Raw genomic sequence first — 21,058 nt, 5'->3', positions numbered from 1 at the left:
AAGATGGCGTCAACACTGGGCTCTCTACAGCAGATTTTATTCTTGCATTTCTTACAACCATTCTGCACTTTTGAACCTCAATTCTAAGTCTGTAAAAATGGTTAATAATATTGTACACCTCGCTCTGTCTAAACACCCTATGATCTGTATGTCCTTGTTTGTTATCCTCGCAAAACAAAACGTCTCTCTGTACTTTGATATATGTGACAACAATAAATCAAATCACAGCAAATCAAAAATGAGGAAAAGCTTCTAGAAAGTGTCAGATTCTGCTGGGAATTAGATCTGAGCTGTTCCTGTCCTGCTGCTGGAAGCGGTTTTTCAGGGCAAGAGATTCAGTCATCAGTCTCTGAACTAAGTGAGAACCAACTGGCCTTGTTAGAGGCAGCAGGATTTTCATATCTGCAAAATAAACTTTGGTAGCTCCATGATGATAGGAGAGGGCTGCGGTCATTATTTCCCGTAAAGCAAACACCCAGGTTTAAAATCAAGGCTTCATTCATCAGATGGTGATAGGAGAGAGAACATAACATATTCTTTTAACTCCCCCTCCTCCCAGCAAATCCTGAATTGTAAACAATAAAATATAACATTAACGAATATAGTGAAACAAAATAACTAATTCACTACAGACAGCACCGTAATACCTCACCTGAATATTTTTGATAAGCTTGTCACTATATTGAATTCCAGGGTCAACAGAAATAATTATGTCTCCATATCTATTGCTGTTTAGCATTACTCTCAAACACTTTATAATATACTCCCACAGGAGACAGCTTAGCACTAAGATAAAGATGTTTTTGAAATGTTATCATTGCACACATGTTTCAATCTGATCAAGAATGTTTAACGCATGTCAAATGGCTACATAGTTATTATCAACAATTCAAACACTGTTGGTTTATAACACCAGGGTCAAAGAGTAATTGATAGAAATTGTTTAATTACCTTTATACAGCTTCGATGATAACAATATTGGTGAGTAAGTGGCATCACCTATAAAGGAAGCACACAACACACTATAATGGGTTGCGAAAATTTCAGGATGGTCAGGTAATAAAATCTGGAGTATGTGAAATGAGACCTAAGACAATAAAGCTAATTCAATTCAAGAGATTCATTTCAATCTTTGCAACTGTTCAATCCTGAATTTCAGTGCAAAGGCTTGAGTGACCTATTAGAAAGAGTTTGTATAGAAGCTTTCAAGTTGCCAGAACTGGAATGAAGCATTTGGGTCCTTAGAGTTCTGTGCAGTCCTCTATGTTGTTTGTCCTGGTCCCCACTTCACCAAAGACGGCCCTGCTCGACTACCTGCATCTGCAGTCCTGATAATAGTTAAGTCAATGGTAGAATGCCTACATAGTGGAAGCAGGCCATTCGCTCCCTCACGCTGTCACCCCAAAGATTATCCCACTTAGGTCCACATTCCTCCCTTATCCCCATAAGCCTACATTTCCCATGGCTAGTCCACCTAGCCTATACATCCCTGTACACTATGGGGCAATTTAACGTCACCAATCTATCTAACCTCCACATCTTTGGACTGTGGGTGGAAACAGGAGCACCTGGAGGAATCCCATGTAGACAGGTGTAGAACATGCAAACTCCACACAGACAGTCGCCTCAATCTGAAATTGAACCCTGGTGCTGTGAGGCAGCAGTGCTAACCACCATGCCACCCCTCAAAGAGCAGCGGTGGGGTAAATACAAAAAAAAACTCTTGGTGCAGACAAAGTGAATTTTTCAGAGCAATTGAACACAATCAATGCTGAGATATCAACTGGCACCCAGAAATATTACCTTATAGCACCCTTTCAAATGATCCTTAAACACCCACTAAACCTCAAAGCTCATTCACATCACTTCGTACTGAGCACTGTCAGTGTGTGGTGAGGGAGGCATTGCGGTAGTTCAATATGGAAAATGTTTTTTACTGCTCATTCATGGCAGGTGAGCACCATTAGCCAGGCCAACATTTTGCGCCCGTTCCTAACTGAATTCAGTGGCTACCTGTGAGTTTGAAGTCAGATGTAGCTCAGACCAGGGAGGGATGGCAAATGTCATTCTCTAAAAGATGTGATTAATCCAATGAGTTTTTACAATATTTGATTATGTCACCTTTAAATTATCTTTTCATTCTAGGTTCTTTATTGAATTCAAGTTTCACCATCTCTCCAGGTACGATTGAAACCCGACATTAGCCTGGTTTCCAGGATCAGTATTTCAACTACATTACCTGGGAGCCAACACTCTGTGAGAAGCTCTCACCAGCAAAGCAGGTAACCTGAATCTCAAATGCTGCTTCGCGTGGACATGTTGTTAGTGTTAACATTTCTGCCAGTGTGGCCTGGGTCACATTACCAATTGGCAGTCTCTGCAATTTTACTATCTGCCATATTGGTGACTGGACACATAGCACTCGAGGATGGGAGCTACAGCCCCTCACTTCCCAGTTTGAGGGTGTAACTGTTAGTACAATCTATTCCATCAGTTGAATAATGTTGATAACAGTGCACTAAAATCTCATTTTCATGTCGAGCTGCCGTGCTGCATAATTTTCACAACGTAATAAAATTATTCAAAGTGAGTCATGACCGATGTGAACTTTACCAAGCAATTGCTCCATTGTGAAAAGTATACTGAAGTAAGCAATCCCAATCTGCTTATTTTACATTTGATAAAAACCTTTGACTGTGGTTTTCCTGGAATGTTGCATGAAACAATACCGTAAGTGCAGCGACATGCTGACTTCCAAGGCAACGGCTCAAATGAATTTTCGATATAAAAGCGTGCTCAATCTTTTGCATCTCCTCTCTGTGACCTCTGTTGTGTCTTTGCTGTATCACATCTTCAGGAGGCACATGGTAGCGTCCCTACCTCTGAGCCAGAGACTCGGGTTCAAGTCCTACTTGCTCTGGTGGTGTGCAATAGCATATCTGAAAAAGTTGTTCAGGAAATATCTAACACATCTTCAGGGTGCACTTACGCTCCACTGGTAGCGACCCTGTCGCTGAGCCAGGAGGTCTGCTTTCAAGTTCCATTCGCTTTGATGATGTAGAACAATAGATCTCAGCAAGTTGATTCGAAAATACCTATCACATCGTCGGGGAGGTGAGGGGGTGGGTAATGTCCCTATCTCTGAGCCAGGAGACTCAGGTTTAAGTCCCACCTCCTCCAGAGGCCTGTAATAACATTCCAAAGAGATTGATTAGAAAATGTCTAAACTTATAACAGAATAAACAACTCAAAACTTTCCTCAGGCTCTGGTGGCAACGTTCCTACCTCTGAGGTAGAAAGCCCTAGTTCAAGTGGGTTATAGCATGTCTGGACAGATTGGTTTAAAAATGTTGACAGCTACTCCTTCATATATAGTGTTGTGAATGCTCCATCATTGGCAAAGTTTAAGGCAGGAGCAGATACATTTCTTTTGCCTCACAGAACCAAAGAATTGTTCTGGTGCAGAAATGGATCACTCGGTCCATCATACCTGCACTGGCTCTATTATCTTGATTCAATCTCCTGTCTTTTCCATAAGATCATACGCAAAAGAAACAGGAACAGAAATGGACTGTTTAGCCCCTTCAAGCCTGCTCCATTAACCAATAGAATCCCAGCTGACCTGATATTCCTTACGTCTGCTTTCTTGCCTTTTGCCCTGGATTTCCCTGCCCGTCAAGAATCCATCCGCCTCAGACTTAAATGTACATACGGTCTGTGCCTCCAGAACTCTCTGTGGCAAGGTATACCAATAAAACAAACACTCTGAGAGAAGAAATTCCTCCTCATCTCAGTCTTAAATTAGTGCCCCTTTATTTTGAGACTATGGCCTCTGGTTCTAGGCTTTCCCATGAGAGGAAACATCCTTTCAGCATTTAGATTGTCAAACCTTTTAAGAATCTTCAAATCCCTGCATGCATTTCTATCCAAGTAATCATCCAACGGTCTCTAAAATGCCCCACTTGAATCTCCCTCCACCACGCTTCCATCAGTGCATTCCACACTTTACCTACTTGCTGTGTGAAAGAGTTCTATCTTGCATCATCCCTGTTTCATTTTCAAGTCACTTTAAGTCTATGCCCTCTCAACCTTTTGTTTTCCATTACAAGCAGGAACAGCATCACTGTCCAGGGTGCTCATGATTTTCCCCCAGGGTGGCAAGGTGGCTCCCAGTGCCAGGGACCCGGATTTGAATCTGGCCTTGGGCGATTGTCTGCACATTCTCCCCGTGTCTGCGTGGTTTTCCTCTCGGTACTCCAGTTTCCTCCCACAATTCAAAGATGTTCAGGTTAGGCGGAATGACTGTGCTAAATTGCCCCATAATGTTCAGGGATGTAGGGGTTAGAGGCATTAGTTAGGGAAAAATAGAGAGTAGTAGCAGAATGGGTCTGGGTAGGTTACTCTTCAGCGGGTCGGCGTGGACTTGTAGGACTAAATGGCCTGTTTCCTGTAGGGATTATATGATGATTGTTCTCTCCAACTTCTTCAAGACTGTCCCTGCGTCTTCAACATCTGCAGAAATCAAGGAATATGTGGAGCTGACAGAAAATGAACTTGAAACTGAAGACTAGCTAAGATGATATTGATTCCAGAAGAGACTTACTGAGCCAATGGACCCCGTGGGTTTATTCTTGCTGTTAATTCATTTGGATGGTCTTATGCCGTGGGACTGCATTTTAATTAATATAATTAAGTTCCAGGCCCATCTACTGTCCAGATCAACATTAACAAAACTCTCTCAAAGAAGAATGTCGGGGTTTTCTTCAGTTTCTAGACCAATATTTATCCCTCAGTCAACATGACCCAAAGGTAGGACATCCCATCTGGCTCTTATCATGCAGATATTTGTGTGATAAAAATCAAAAGAATTGTGGATGCTGTAAATCTGAAATAAAAACAGAACTGGCTGGAAAAGCTCAGCAGGCCTGGCAGCATCCATGGAGAAAAATCAGAGTTAATGTTTTGGGTCCAACAGTTCTGATGAAGGGTCACTCAACCCGAAACGTCAATTCTGATTTCTCTTCGCTGATGCTGCTGGACCTGCTGAGCTTTTCCAGCCAGTTCTGATATTTGTGTGAGCTGAGTTCACAGATTGGCTTTTAGGTTTCCCACATTTCCAAACTGATTGTGTTCCAAAAAGTATTCTATTGGGGCAAAAGAGATTTGGGATTTCTTAAGGATGTGGAAGGTACTATATAATTCTGGATCAGGTGAATTGATATATTTTTAAGCAGTTTTGTGCCTGAGAAAGGATGATGTTGGCTCACAGTCACCAATGTGGCATTGAGTGCCAGTGGGCTGACCATGATTTCATTTCCCAGTGGCTCAGTGGTTAGCACTGAAGCTTCACAGTGTCAGGGACCCAGGTCCGATTCTAGCCATAGGAGACTGTGTGAAGTTTTCATTGTCCTTCCCTTGTCTGTGTGGATTTCCTCTGGATTCTCTTGTCTACTCCCACAGTCTAAAGATATGTGGGTTTGGTGGATTGGCCATGCTAAATTGCCTCATGTGTCCAGGGATTTGTAGATATGGGGTTACAGGGATAGATTGATGAACTGCGCTTTGGAGCACTGCTGCAGAATTCAAAGAGTCAAGTCACCTCTTTCTGCTCTGTAGGGACTCTGTGTCCTTGTTATATTTGTCCCAGAATGCACAGTAATAGGAAAACTTGAGTCCATTCTCATTGCAGGTGAATCATAGACTGTAAATAATTATAGTTTTGTTTTTATCAGTATAAATGCATCAGACTCACAATTAAGCGTTAACATCGGATATTACATGCAATGAAGCTATTATGTTCAATAGTTAACTTTGACTTAGAGTTTGCAAATCATTTTCAATTGCGCAATCAGGTAACCTTAGGTTCACCCACAGATAATATCATTTAGGCAAATCAGCACCTGAATTAATTTGTTTTTAGGTTATGTGTTTCCTTGAAACAGAGTAACTGTTACTTCCTCATCAGCCCAAACTTTGTATTGCCTCTCTCTGAAATATTTCATATTCTCAAAGCCATCCACATCCTGATGACCTTGCACCCTTTAGCCAGTCAGCAGTTCTCTTGCAAAAACATTAACCCCAGCTTCCTTCCTGGCTGCTTTTGAACCTATTAAAATATGTATTTCAAACTCCACATTTGTCCTTTCATGTCACACAGTTATTCAACAGTGTACTTTTAAGATATAGTCATGCACTTAATTGTAAGATCCTCAGGACTTTGTCAAACAAAGAGACCTCGGGATGCAGGTTTATAGTTCCTTGTAAGTGCAGTCACAGATAGACAGGATGGTGAAGAAGGCATATGGTATGCTTGCCTTTATTAGTCAGCTCATTGAGTGTAGGAGTTGAGAGGTCATGTTGCATTTGTACAGGATATTGGTTAGGCCCCTTTTGGAATATTGCATTCAGTTCTAGTTTCCCTAATATCGGAAGGATGTGAAACTTGAAAGTGTATACAAATGGTGTTGCCAGGTTAGAGGGTTTGAGCTATCATAAAGGCTGAATAGGCTGGGACTAATTTCTTTTAAGCCTTGAAGGCTGAGGGGTGATCTTATGGAAGTTTATAAAATCATGAGAGACTTAGATAGGGTGAATAGTCAAACTGTTTCCCCTTGTTGGGGGGTCCAAAACTAGAGAGCATGAGTTTAGGGTGAGAGGGGAAAAGTTTAAAAGGGACCTAAGGGCAACTTTTTTGTGCAGATGGTAGTGCATGCATAGAATGAACTTCCAGAGGAAGTGGTGGAGGCTGGTATAATTGCAACATTTAAACAGCTTCTGGATGGGCACATGAATAGGATATGTTTAGAGGGATATGGGCCAAATGCTAGCAAATAGGACTAGATTAATTTAGAATATCTGGTTGGCAGGGGTGAATTGGATCAAAGGGTCTGTTTCTGTGTACATCTCAATGACCTAATGACATTTTTGTGATATGTCATCACTTTACCGCAGTGTGTGAAGTGAGTGTGTAAAGGTGACAGACTCCATCTGATCTGGGACTACTTGAAGCATGATGAAACATTTTGTAGCCAAATAGTTTAATATTAGTCCACTTTAAAGCATCTTTGTCCATAACATATGTCTGTAGCTGAGGTTGTATAAACCCAATATCCATGTTTAGCTCCTATGTTATGGGATCTAACATATGCATTGCCTTATCAGGTACAAATACCCAGCAGGAGGCAAAGCCCACTCAGTGGGGATAGATCATGTTCAATTCTCACATTTTAAAAACAAAACAAAGAAGGCAAAAGGGAAAGCAAACTCCTTCATATGCCCCTATCTGGAACGTTTAATGCTCTTCTGGCTGATTTCCCATCTCCTATAAATCCCATCTCATTCCAAATCTTAGTTGCTTTTGTCCTATTTTGTATCAAGTCCTGCTATTCCACTAGCTTCGATTTTACTCCCTGTACCTCAAATTTGCAGTTCTTGTCTTTATGTTCAAATCTCTCTGTGGTTTCTCTCCTCCAGAACATTGTCATTTTCTCCATTGTGAAATCAACCCCTCCTAAATGATCCATCCTTCTCACTTTGTCCCCTTTATCCTTCCCTTAACTGCATTACTGTCGTACCATGAGCTACCTACAGGCCTCGCATAGTGGAATTCTGAGCCCAAGTCCTTCAGATCATTGCTATTGAATTTCAAGTCTTCTCACTGTCCTCAGAGAGAAATCAGATGGATTTCCTTTGTAGCAAAATATTATAGAACAATACAGCACAGAACAGGCCCTTCGGCCCACGATGTTGTGCCGAACATTTGTCCTAGCTTAAGCACCCATCCATGTACCTATCCAATTGCCGCTTAAAGGTCACCAAAGATTCTGACTCTACCACTCCCACAGGCAGCGCATTCCATGCCCCCACCACTCTCTGGGTAAAGAACCCATCCCTGACATCTCCCCTATACCTTCCACCCTTTACCTGAAATTTATGTCCCCTTGTAACACTCTGTTGTACCCGGGGAAAAAGTTTCTGACTGTCTACTCTATCTATTCATCTGATCATCTTATAAACCTCTATCAAGTCACCCCTCATCCTTCGCCGTTCCAACGAGAAAAGGCCTAGCACTCTCAACCTATCCTCGTACGACCTATTCTCCATTCCAGGCAACATCCTGGTAAATCTTCTCTGCACCCTCTCCAAAGCTTCCACATCTTTCCCAAAGTGAGGCGACCAGAACTGCACACAGTACTCCAAATGTGGCCTAACCAAAGTCCTGTACAGTTGCAACATCACTTCACGACTCTTGAATTCAATCCCTCTGCTAATGAACGCTAATACACCATAGGCCTTCTTACAAGCTCTATCCACCTGAGTGGCAACTTTCAAAGACCTATGAACATAGACCCCAAGATCCCTCTGTTCCTCCACCTCACTAAGAACCCTACCGTTAACCCTGTATTCCGCATTCTTACTTGTCTTTCCAAAATGGACAACCTCACACTTGGCAGGGTTGAACTCCATCTGCCACTCCTCAGCCCAGCTCTGCATCATATCCAAGTCCCTTTGCAGCCGACAAGAGCCCTCCTCACTATCCACAACTCCACCAATCTTCATATCATCTGCAAATTTACTGACCCACCCTTCGACTCCCTCATCCAAGTCATTAATAAAAATTACGAACAGCAGAGGACCCAGAACTGATCCCTGCGGAACTCCACTTGTAACTGGGCTCCAGGCTGAATATTTACCATCTACCACCACTCTCTGACTTCGACCGGTTAGCCAGTTTTCTATCCAATTGGCCATATTTCCCTCTATCCCATGCCTCCTGACTTTCCGCATTAGCCTACCATGGGGAACCTTATCAAATGCCTTACTAAAATCCATGTATACTACATCCACTGCTCTACCCTCATCCACATGCTTGGTCACCTCCTCAAAGAATTCAATCAAACTTGTAAGGCAAGACCTACCGTGCTGGCTGTCCCTAATCAAGCAGTGCCTTTCCAGATACTCATAAATCCTATCCCTCAGTACCCTTTCCATTACTTTACCTACCACCGAAGTAAGACTAACTGGTCTGTAATTCCCGGGGTTATCCCTATTCCCTTTTTTGAACAGGGGCACAACATTCGCCACTCTCCAGTCCTCTGGTACCACCCCCGTTGACAGTGAAGATGAAAAGATCATTGCCAACGGTACTGCAATTTCCTCTCTTGCTTCCCACATAATCCTAGGATACATCCCATCAGGCCCGGGGGACTTGTCTATCCTCAAGTTGTTCAAAATGTCCAACACATCTTCCTTCCTAACATGTATCTCCTCTAGCTTACCAGTCCGTTTCACACTCTCCTCTTCAACAATACGGTTCCTCTCATTCGTAAATACTGAAAAAAAGTACTCATTCAAGACCTCTCCTATCTCTTCCGACTCAATTCACAGTCTCCCACTACTGTCCTTGATTGGACCTACCCTCGTTCTCGTCATTCTCATGTTTCTCACATACGCATAAAATGCCTTTGGGTTATCCTTGATCCTATCCGCCAAAGATTTTTCATGCCCTCTCTTGGCTCTCCTAATCCCTTTCTTCAGGTCCCTCTGGCTATCCTGTATCCCTCCACTGCTCTGTCTGAACCCTGTTTCCTCAACCTTATGTAAGCTTCCTTCTTCCTCTTTACAAGACATTCAATCTCCCTCGTCAACCAAGGTTCCCTCACACGACCATTTCTTTCCTGCCTGACCGGTACATACATATCAAGGACACGTCGTATCTGTTCCTTGAAAAAGTTCCGCATTTCCACAACATCCTTCCCTGACAGCCTATGCTCCCAACTTATGCTCCTCAGATCCTGTCTTAAAGCATCGTAATTACCCTTCCCCCAATTGTAAAACCTACCCTGTTGCACGCACCTATCTCTCTCCATAACCAAGGTGAAAGTCACAGAATTGTGGTCACCATCACCAAAATGTTCACCCACTAACAAGCCCATCACTTGTCCCGGTTCATTACCGAGTACCAAATCCAAAATGGCCTCCCCTCTGGTCGGACAATCTACATACTGTGTTAGAAAAGCTTCCTGGACACACTGCACAAACACCGCCCCATCCAATATACTTTATCTAAAGAGCTTCCAATCAATATTTGGGAAGTTGAAATCGCCCATGATTACTATCCTGTGGCTTCTGCACCTTTCCAAAATCTGTTTCCCAATCTGTTTCTCCACATCTCTGCTGCTATTGGGGGGCCTATAGTAAACACCCAACAAGGTGACTGCACCTTTCCTATTTCTGACTTCAGCCCATACTACCTCCAAAGGCAGATCCCCCTCGAACTGCCTTTCTGCAGCTGTTATACCATTTCTAATTAGCAACGCCACCCCCCCCTCCTTTTTTACCACCCGCTCTAATCTTACTGAAACATCTGTAACCAGAAACCTCCAACAACCATTCCTGTCCCTCTTCTATCCACGTTTCCGTGATGGCCACAACATCGTAGTCCCAGGTACCTATCCACGCCTTAAGTTCACCGACCTTATTTCTGATACTCCTTGCGTTGAAGTATATGCACTTGAACCCATCTCTGTGTCCGCAAGTATTCCCTGTCAGTGCTACCTTCTTCACAGCCTCCCCACATACTTGGACATCCTGACAAACAGCTAGCCTACTTGCTGGACCACAAGTCCGGATCCCATCCCCCTGCCAAATTAGTTTAAACCCCCCCGAAGAGTGCTAGCAAACCTACCCCCCAGGATATTGGTGCCCTTCTGGTTCAGGTGCAACCCGTCCTGCTTGTACAGGTCCCACCTTCCCCAGAATGCAGTCCAATTGTCCAAATACTGAAGCCCTCCCTCCTACACCATCCTTGCAGCCACGTGTTCAACTGTACTCTCTCCCTATTCCTTGCCTCACTGTCACGTGGCACCGGCAACAACCCAAAGATGACGACTCTGTCTGTCCAAGCTTTCAGCTTCCAGCCTAACTCTTGAATGACCTCCCCGCCTCTCTTCCTACCTATGTCGTTGGTGCCAACGTGGGTTTGAAGAATCTTGCACACTTCTGCCTGACCAAAAGTTTAACCTAGTGAGCATCTTGTCAGATTGTTGAATCCATCCATTTGCAATCCCTCTGGAAAACTGGCAAGTGCCCAAACTGCAGAGAAGTATAGATCTCAAAGGACAATAAGCCTTGTCTCTAAGAAGAAATGGTTGTGCAATAAGATTGTGTATTTGTGGTAAAACACTGGTGGAAATAATGCTTATTTCTGATGCAGTTGGAACAGAATTGGTTTAGGTTGAAATGTTCTTCCTCAAATAATATTTGAGGTACAGTGGACACTGTGCTGAAACGATATTACATTAATTTCAAGTATATGGAGCACTGAAACTGAGCAGGATGCCAATGAATATTTGAGAGAAAAATATATTTGAGTAAAGTGTTGACATAGACCAAGTGGACAGATAGGCCTGCTTGCCTTCTGTAAATGTTCATTGTCATGGGAAAGGAAAGTATCAATTGTCTGTACTCAGTTCTGCAAACTACTTGTCTGGTGGACCTGGGAATAATTGAAACTTGGCTGGATGTCCAGTGAAGGTCTAGAGATAAACCTATATCATGTCCACACTTATCAGTGCTAACAAAGCATGGATCACAAACATGTCTTTGGTTTCTATTTTCTGTTCATTAGTAACAAATATGGAGTCATAAAGATGTACAGCACAGAAACATATCCTTCGGCCCAACACGTCCATGCTGACCAGATATCCCAACCTAATCTAGTACCATTTGCCAGCACTTGGCCAAATCTCTCTAAACCCTTTCTATTCATATACCCATCCAGATGCTTTTTAAATCTTGCAATTGTACCAGCCTCCACCACTCCCTCTGGCAGCTCATTCCATACACACACCACCCTCTGCATGAAAATGTGGTTCCTTAGGTCTCTTTTATATCTTTTCCCTCTCACTCTAAACCTATGCCCTCTAGTTCAGGACTCCAGCACCCCAGGGAAAAGACTTTGTCTATTTATCCTATCCATGCTCCTCATGATTTTATAAACCTCTATAAGGTCACCCCTCAGCCTCCGACGCTCCAGGGAAAACAGCCCCAGACTATTCAACCTCTCCCTATAGCTCAAATCCTCCAACCCTGGAAACATCCCTGTAAATCTTTTCTGAATCTTTTCAAGTTTCACAACATCCTTCTGATAGGAAGGAGACCAAAATTTGTACACAATATTCCAAAGCTGGCCTAACCAACACCCTGGCCAGCTGAAACATGACCTCCCAACTCCTATACTCAATGCTCTGACCAATGAAGGAAAGCATACCAAATGTTATTGTTTTAGAGGGATGTAAAGGGTGCAATCCATCATCATAAAAGTCAAGGCTATGAGCCGAGTGGTGGAAAGTGGGACTAGTATAGGGTGGCACGGTAGCTCAGTGGGTAGCAGTGCTACCTCACAGCACCAGGGACCTGGGCTCAATTCCAGTCTTTGGCAACTTGTCTATATTGAGTCTGCACATTTTCCCCAAGTCTGCATGGTTTTCTCTGGGTGCTCTGGTTTCCTCCTACAGTCCAAAGATGTGCAGCTTAGTTGGATTAACCATGCTCAATTGCCCATAGTATCCAGGGTTGTGCAGTCTATGTGGATGAGCCATGGGAAAAATGTAGGGTTAAAATGAGTCTGGGTGGAAACTTCTCTGTGTGGATTCAATGGACCGAATGGTCTGCATCCAGACTGTAGGGATTCTAATCTCACTTGCTTTAGTCTCACTTTGGTGGCACAAACCTGATGGGCTGAATGGCCTTTTTTGTCCTGTATGATTCTGCGAAAAGCAATGATAAGTAAATTGCAGCTGCACCTTCATTACAAATAAATAACATCAATGGGCTATGTGAATGAAATAATTCTGCAAAAATGTTGAAAAGCAAGATTTAAAGTATTCATTGCTGACTTGTATTACAGCAATGAAAGTACATTAACAAGTGCACAAGATTGCAGGATATAATCTGCCCTCTATATAGTGACCCAGCTTATCTGGTCATTTATCTCATCGTTACCTATGGGATGTTGCTCTGTGCAAATTATCTGTTGTGCTCACCATATTACAAATAGCGATGATGCTTCAAAATGACTTCTTTAGCTGCAAAATCCTTTGGGGCATTTTGTGATCACGCCAATAACTATTTAAGTACAAGTCCTCTCCTCTTTAGTTGTGTTTTTTGGATGAGATTTGCCTTGTCACCTCTCAGACACTAGCCATCTCAATCATCATTTGCATCAGAAGCAATTAGGACTAGTTTCGAGGAGGGGCTAATACAGTATGAGAATCCAAATCATTTCTTCAGTTGAATTGCATATAATCAGAGGCTTGAAAAGGCCTTGTCACAGTCCTTCAAAAAACAAAATCCATTAGCAAGATATAAACTCTGCATGCCTTTATTGCTCAGTCGTTTGAGTATCGGAGTTGGGAAGTCAATAGACAATAAGCAATAAATGCAGGAGTAGGCCATTCTGCCCTTCGAGCCTGCACCACCATTCATTATGATCATGGCTGATCATCCTCAATCAGTATCCTGTTCCTGCCTTATCCCCACAACTCTTGATTCCACTATCTTTGAGAGCTCTATCCAACTCTTCCTTAAACGAATCCAGAGACTGGGCCTCCACTGCCTTCTGGGGCAGAGCATTCCATACACCCACCACTCTCTGGGTGAAGAAGTTTCTCCTCATCTCTGTCCTAAATGGCCTACCCCTTATTTTTAAGCTGTATCCTCTGGTTCGGCACTCATACATGTTTCCTGCCTCCAGAGTGTCCAATCCTTTAATAATCTTATACATCTCAATCAGATCCCATCTCAGTCTTCTAAACTCAAGGGGATACAAGCCCAGTCGCTCCAATATTTCAACATAAGATAGTCCTGCCATTCCAGGAATTTACCTCATGAACCTACGCTGCACTCCCTCAATAACCAGAATGTCTTTCCTCATGTTTGGAGAACAGAACTGCACACAATATTCCAGGTGCGGTCTCACCAGGGCCCTGTACAGCTGCAGAAGAACCTCTTTGCTTCTATACTCAATCCCTCTTGTTATGAAGGCCAGCATGCTATTAGCTTTCTTCACTACCTGCTGTACCTGCATGCTTGCCTTCATTGACTGGTGTACAAGAACACCCAGATCTCTTTGTACTGCCCCTTTACCTAACTTGACTCCATTTAGGTAGTAATCTACCTTCCTGTTCTTGCCACCAAAGTGGATAACCATACATTTATCCACATTAAACTGCATCTGCCATGCACCTGTCCACTCACCTAACCTGTCCAGGTCACCCTGTAATCTCCTAACATCCTCCTCACATTTCACCCTGCCACCCAGCTTTGTATCATCAGCAAATTTGCTAATGTCACTATTAATACCATCTTCTATATCATTATTATATATTGTAAAAAGCTGCGGTCCCAGCACTGATCCCTGCGGTACTCCACTGGTCACTGCCTGCCATTCCGAAAGGGAGCCATTTATCACTACTCTTTGTTTCCTGTCAGCCAACCACTTTTCAATCCAAGTCAGTACTTTGCCCCCAATACCATGCACCCTAATTTTGCTCACTAACCTCCTATGTGGGACTTTATCAAAGGCTTTCTGAAAGCCCAGGTACACGACATCCACTGGATCTCCCTTGTCCACCTTCAGAGTTACATCCTCAAAAGTCCTGTTGAGGTTGTACAGGACATTGGCACATGGTACTGATTTGGATTGAAAATTGGCTTACTGACAGGCAGCAAAGAGTAGTGATAAACAGGTCCCTTTATGAATGGCAGGCAGTGACCAGTGGGGTACCACAAGGTTCGGTGCTGGGACTGCAGCTGTTTACAATATACATCAACGATATAGATGAAGGCATTAAAAGTAGTACAGCAAAGTTGTTGATGACACAAAGCTGGGTGGCAGTGTAAAATGTGAGGAGGATGTTATGAGAAAACAGGGTGGCTTGGACAGGCTAGGTGAGTGGAAGGATGCATGGCAGATGCAGTTTAAAGTGGATAAATGTATGGTTATCCACTTTGGTAGCAAGAACAGGAAGGCAGATTACTATCTAAATGGAGTCAAATTGGGTAAGGGGAAGTACAACGAGATATAGGTGTTCTTGCACATCAGTCAATGAAAGCAAGCATGCAGGTACAGCAGGTAGTGAAGAAAGCTAATAGCATGCTGGCCTTCATAACAAAAGGGATTGAGTATAAAAGCAGAGAGGTTCTTCTGCAGCTATACAGGGCCCTGGTGAGACTGCACCTGGAATATTGTGTGCAGTTCTGGTTTCCAAATTTGAGGAAGGACATTCTGGCTATTGAGGGAGGGCAACGTAGGTTCACGAGGTCAATTCCTGGAATGGCGGGACTATCATATGTTGAAAGATTGGAGCGACTGGGCTTGTATAGAGTCAAGATTAGAGTGGTGCTGGAAAAGTACAGCAGGTCAGGCAGCATCCGAGGAGCAGGAAAATCAACATTTCGGGCAAAAGCCCTTCATCTGGAATGGAAGTGTTGGATGTGGGTACAATTACGATGTTTAAAAGACATTAGAATAAGTACATGAATGGGAAATGTTTGGAGGGATATGGGCCCGGAGCAGGCAGGTGGGACTAGTTTAGTTTGGGATTATGTTCGGCATGGACTGGTTGGACCGAAGGGTCTGTTTCCATGCTGTATCTCTCTATGACAGAAATGTATGTCTTCCTGATGAAAGTGTTCCTGAAGGACCAAGATTTGGGACTCAGAATGAGGAGCTTCCAGTTTTAAATTGTGGCCTTCCATCGGCTGATGTCCCTGCTGGCCCCAAAATGGATTCATATTGATGCTGGTGGCAAATTTTCTTTGGTCAAATGGAAACAATATGAGGTTCCAACCACAGGCAGGAAAATGAAACATCAGCAAAGGATAAAGAATCTGCTCAAATCTCAGATGGCACAGCAAAACTTTATTAGATTCTGTCAGTCCTTTTACAGGAATACACTTTACTTGTACATTTAATTTATACAGGTTGGATTTAAACACCATTACTGTTTGATGTGACACAATCTCAGCTCAACATCAGGAGGAATGCTCAATATTCACGTCAAGTTTGATTTTTTTGGCCACAAATTTTGAACATGAATTAAGTTGCACCATTATAAATTGAATGTTGTTGAATTTTGATGACGTTGCTGACTATCTCTGGCTTTAGCTGTACATTTTCTAACTGGGTGATACTCTGCCCTGACGTTTTTTAGTCACAACACATACAGTGATGGAAATTATCAAGGAGACAACAATGACAACAATACCAACAATAACAAGAATTTCTGAAATGTTAATGACTACACTATTATGAGGTTGAGTTGGTCGGAAAGATTGTGTTGCCTGGGAAGATTGGGTTGTTTGGGAAGATTGTGTTGTTTGGGAAGATTGTGTTGCCTGGGAAGATTGGGTTGGCTGGGAAGATTGAGTTGGTTGTAATGTGGAAAGTGGACTAGCCAAAATTAAAGCAGCTTGCGCTATATTCGATAAGGCTGAAGACTGGTTTCCTTTATCAAATGCCTGAATTGCAAAGTAGATTACTGTCCCATTTTTCAACTCGATGTTCTCAGATACTGTGAATGATTCCTCTGAGTTAGCCACCTTTGGCTTCAGGTCTGTGGTGTTTACACTTTGAGCATTTGGAAAGTCATCCCTCAGCTGTGCAAAGCTTTTGCTGAGCTTTATTTCGTAAAAGGAAGCTGCAAGAAAAGAAAAGCAAGTGAATGTATTATTCAGGCTCTTGATGTTATCCTCTTACACACTGCCAGGTTTGCTGAATACTTAAGTGAGGCAAATGGTAATAAGGAGCTAAACTGAGAGGATTAAAAATACAGGAACAAGAGAAGACCATACAGCCGAACAATTCTTTATATCTAATTCAGACTCTCCCTTATTGAAAGGAAGATTTTATTTCATCAAGGTAACTCAGAGAAAGTTCACCAAGATGATCCCTGATGTAGGGGAACTGTCTTATGAGCCAAGGTTGAATACTTTGGAATTCTACTCACAGGTGCTTAGAAGAATGAGATATAATGTCATTGAAACATTTAGGATACTTAAGCGACCTGGCAGGGTAAGTGCTGGTTGAATGTTTCCCCTCACAGGAGAGTCTAGAAACCAGAGGTTATTGTCTCAGAAGAAAAGCATGCCAATTTAAGACTGAGATAAAAAGGAATTTTTTTCCTCTTTGAGTGTTGTGTGTCTTTGGATCTCCTTGCCATAGAGAGCTCTGGGGTCAGAGAGAGCTCTGGGGTCTGTTTAAGGTTTGATCGGTAGGGGAATCCAGGGTTATGGGAAAATTGCAGGAAGGTGGAGGTGAGGAATGTCGGATCAGCCATAATTCTGGTCTCAGGGGCTGAATGGTCGGCTGCTGTTCTTATTTCTTATGGTCTTATTATGGTCTTCCACTGAAATGTACATTCAATATTTGAATTATACCCATCTCCATTACAATTCGACAGCCTTGAGTATTCCCAAAAATTGGTGTTGGTTACTCCTGTGAGTGGTCTGAGTGTTTCATGCTCAGGAACATGCCCTTCCCAATATCTAATTATACAGTCGGGTGGCCTGGGGAGTAACAAAAAAACACCCATGAAATTGCAAGTCAATGTCATGACCTACATTCTCACTCAGTGCGGAATTAGTACATTGGGTAGGAATAGATTATAGGCTGAGCCACAAGCTTGCGCAGGTCACCAGAATGTTCCCTGAAAGTGTGGACATTGGAAGGAGTTTGGCTGGGATGCCTGACCATCACATACATGACAGCGCTCATTGTCAAGACTTGACCATCTTTGACAGTCACAAGGGTAAGGATGCAAGAGCACCCTGCTCATAGAGTCATAGAGATGTACAGCATGGAAACAGATCATTCGGTCCAGCTCATCCATACCGACCAGATATCCTAAATTAATCTAGTTATATTTGCCAGCACTTGGACCCATATCCCTTTAAAGCCTTCTTATTCATATACCCATAAAGATGCCTTTTAAATGGTGTAATTGTGCCAGCCTCCACCACTTCCTCTGGCAGCTCATTCCATACACGTATCACCCTCTGTGTGAAAAGGTTGCCTCTTAAGTCCCTTTTAATTCTTTCCCCTCTCACCCGAAACTTCTGTCCTCTAGTTCTGGACTCCCTCAATCCAGGGAAAAGACCTTGTCTATTTGTTCAGTAAATCTTTAACGATGATTCAATATCTTCTGCAAAGGTACAACGAGGGGAGGGATTTGCTGAAAAGGAAAGATTAAAGTGACATTCACTCGAGCTGCTTAAAGTCAATACAATTTTGTGGGTGGGGAAACCCAGTGGTTTACTGGTTAGCACTGCTGCCTCACAGTAGCTGGAAGCTGGGTTAATTCCAACTTTGGGCATCTATCTGTGTGATGTTTGTACATTCTCCCCGTGTCTGCGTGGGTTTCTTCCGGGTGCTCCGGTTTCCTCCCACATTCCAAAGATGTGCAGATTATGGGGATAGGCCATTCTGGATTAACCTGTAGTGTGCAGGGATGTGCAGGGTAGGTGGATTAGCTATAGTAAATGACTAGTCAGAGTAGGGGGCAGGGGCTGGGTGGGATGTTCTTCAGACGGTCAGTGCAGGTTGAATGGCCTCTAACTACACTGCAAGGATTCTATGATAACTCCTTTTGAAACAAAGATAAGGAAACTTAAAGATTTCAGATTAAAGTACAGTCATTCACTTGTAATATAATATTTAGTGAATGCTAAATGATTATAATGCTTTTCAACAACAAAAGTACACAAATGGTAAAAGTCACACCCTATTCCCAGTTAAACAATGAAACCGACTGACCAAATGATTGATGATGTGATGGAGGCAACAAGACTTAAAATGGGCTGAGAACTCAGCAATGGAATCGCTCTCAATGTTTGTACTGAAATATCATTTAAATTACCAGTTCCTTGATCTAAGTCATCGCCTGGAGCTGTCCATTTCAGTTGTATTGCGTCTCCAACAATTGCTGCCCGAAGATCCTTAATTTTACTTGGGGGAAACACGTCAGAGGGAGGTCCGGGAGGAACCTGACTAACAACACATGCTCCCGCTGTTTTCACTCTATTGAAGCTTCCCAATTGTATCTGAGAATCGTTACGGTCCACTGGAGGCTTTGGTGGGTTGGGGTGAATTTGACCTGCGAGAAAAGTGAAGAAAGACACATTTCAGAAAGGGGCAAAATATTTGGAAGTTGATTTTTAACATTTATCCTTCAGATGCAATTGTCACCACAAGGCCACTACTTGTTGCCCATTCCTAATTGCCCCAGAGAAAGGGATGGCCAGCTGCCTTTTAGAACTGCCCAATCCATGTAATGTAGTTACACCCACAGAACTGTTAAGGAGGGGGTTGGTATCAATGTCAATGGGCCTTTGATGTGAACACTGACAATTTCAGTGTCATTACCAGAGCAAAATCTCAGCCAATCAGCCTGTCTGCAAGTTTAGAATAATCTCCTGCAGCAGATTCTTATCCTTGAAGAGTCAGATCAAATGAATCCAAGGATCATCCCCAGCTCAACTTATCTTGAGTAAATAATTGCTTTGGATGCAAAGAATTCAATTGCTTTATGTGGTTGCAGCATGTGATTAAATGTTGCACTTATTGCACATTGACATCAGAGTGAGTCTAGGAAAACTTAACAAACAGCAAAATTCACAACTGATCTTGGAGGAACCTGTGTGGGAGAGCGCACAGTACAGGGGCAGATAAGTGCATAGCTTTTAAGTGCAGCCTTGCTGTACATCTACATTAGTCAGTAGAGTGGGTTTTTTGTTGATTAAACGTTTTGTTGAGATCTGTCTCTTGATTAAATTTTAAAAACGTAAGCCATAAGTATTAAATTAGCCTGGAGCAGTATTTTTTTAGAGCAATAAGACCATACTTTTTTTGGGGGTCTGTAGATTGTGAAGGACCAAAGATGGCCTTTCATAGAGTGATATGGTCTTCCTTTTGGATGTGGGAGTTTAGGGTGACTTTCCATATTACTGACGATTATGTTTGCAGGAAATGTCGTTGGTTGTGAATCCTGTCATATTGAATGGATTGGTTGGAGTGACAGTTAGAGGCAATGAGGAGTTTACAAGAGCTAAGGAGGTGTGATGGATGGCAGTTATAGGAAGGGAGAAAAGCAGTCGATACAGTCGGGTGGATGGGTTAACTCCAGGAAAGGTAGGAGGGGTAGGCAGGTAGTGCAGGAGTCTTCTACGGCTATCCACATCTCAAACAAGTATGCTGTTTTGGAAAATGTAGAGGTTGATGCACTCTCAGGGGAATGTACCATGAACAGCCAAGTTTCTGATATCGAGAAAGGCTGTAATGCAATGAGGGGTACATTGGGTTCCAAGCGATTGATTGTGTTAGGGGACTCTCTCATCAGAGGAACAGACAAACATTTCTGTGGCCAGCAGAGAAAAATCAGAATGGCGTGTTGCTTCGCTGGTGCCAGCGTCAAGGATGTCTCATAGAGAGCAGAATGCTCTCAAAGGGCAGAGGGATCAGCAGGAGGTCATTGTACACATTGGAACCAGTGACATAGGAAGAGAAAAGGCTGAGATTCTGAAGGGAGAATATAGAAAGTTAGGCAGGAATTTAAAAAGGAGGTCCTCGAGATTAGTAATATCTGGATAACTATTGGTATTAAGAGATAGTGAGGATAGGAAAATGTGGATACAGCAGATGAGTGGGTGGCTGAGGAGCTGGTGCAGGGGAGAAGGATTCACATTTTTGGATCATTGGAATCTCTTCTGGGGTAGAAGTGACCTGTACAAGAAGGATGGATTGCACCTGAATTGGAAGGGGACTAATATACTGGCAGGGAGATTTACTGGAGCTGCTTCGGAGGTTTTAAATTGGTAAGGTTGTGGGGGGGGCGGGGGGGGGGTGGGCAGAACCGAGAGAGATAGAAAAGAGATCAATCTGAGATTGGTAGTGTTGGAAAAAGGAGCAAGTAAAACAGACAGGGCAGGCAGGAACAAAACAGAGAACAAGATAGGACTGATAAATTAAACTGCATTTATTTCAACGCAAGAGGCCTAA

General features: G+C 42.9%; 1 protein-coding gene across 1 annotated transcript in view; it reads right to left on the bottom strand.

The window, feature by feature from the left end:
- Positions 1–15,905: 15,905 nt before the first annotated feature.
- The window catches only part of LOC122554128 (calcium-activated chloride channel regulator 1-like), a 32,915-nt gene continuing 27,762 nt past the window's right edge, over positions 15,906–21,058 (bottom strand). Inside the window, exons 13-14 of the mRNA XM_087990424.1 lie at positions 18,921–19,157; positions 15,906–16,703 (exon numbers count right to left, since the gene is read on the bottom strand). Of these exons, the coding sequence (XP_087846550.1) occupies positions 16,183–16,703; positions 18,921–19,157 (758 nt within the window). The 3' untranslated portion in view covers positions 15,906–16,182. The remainder of the gene's footprint in view (positions 16,704–18,920; positions 19,158–21,058) is intronic.

Source organism: Chiloscyllium plagiosum, unplaced genomic scaffold (genome assembly GCF_037043375.1).
Source record: "Chiloscyllium plagiosum isolate Xiang-an unplaced genomic scaffold, Cpla_swu_hap1 HiC_scaffold_9, whole genome shotgun sequence".
Lineage (NCBI taxonomy): Eukaryota > Metazoa > Chordata > Chondrichthyes > Orectolobiformes > Hemiscylliidae > Chiloscyllium > Chiloscyllium plagiosum.
The sequence above is the reverse complement of the archived record's forward strand: the minus strand, read 5'-3'. Positions and strand labels throughout refer to the sequence as shown.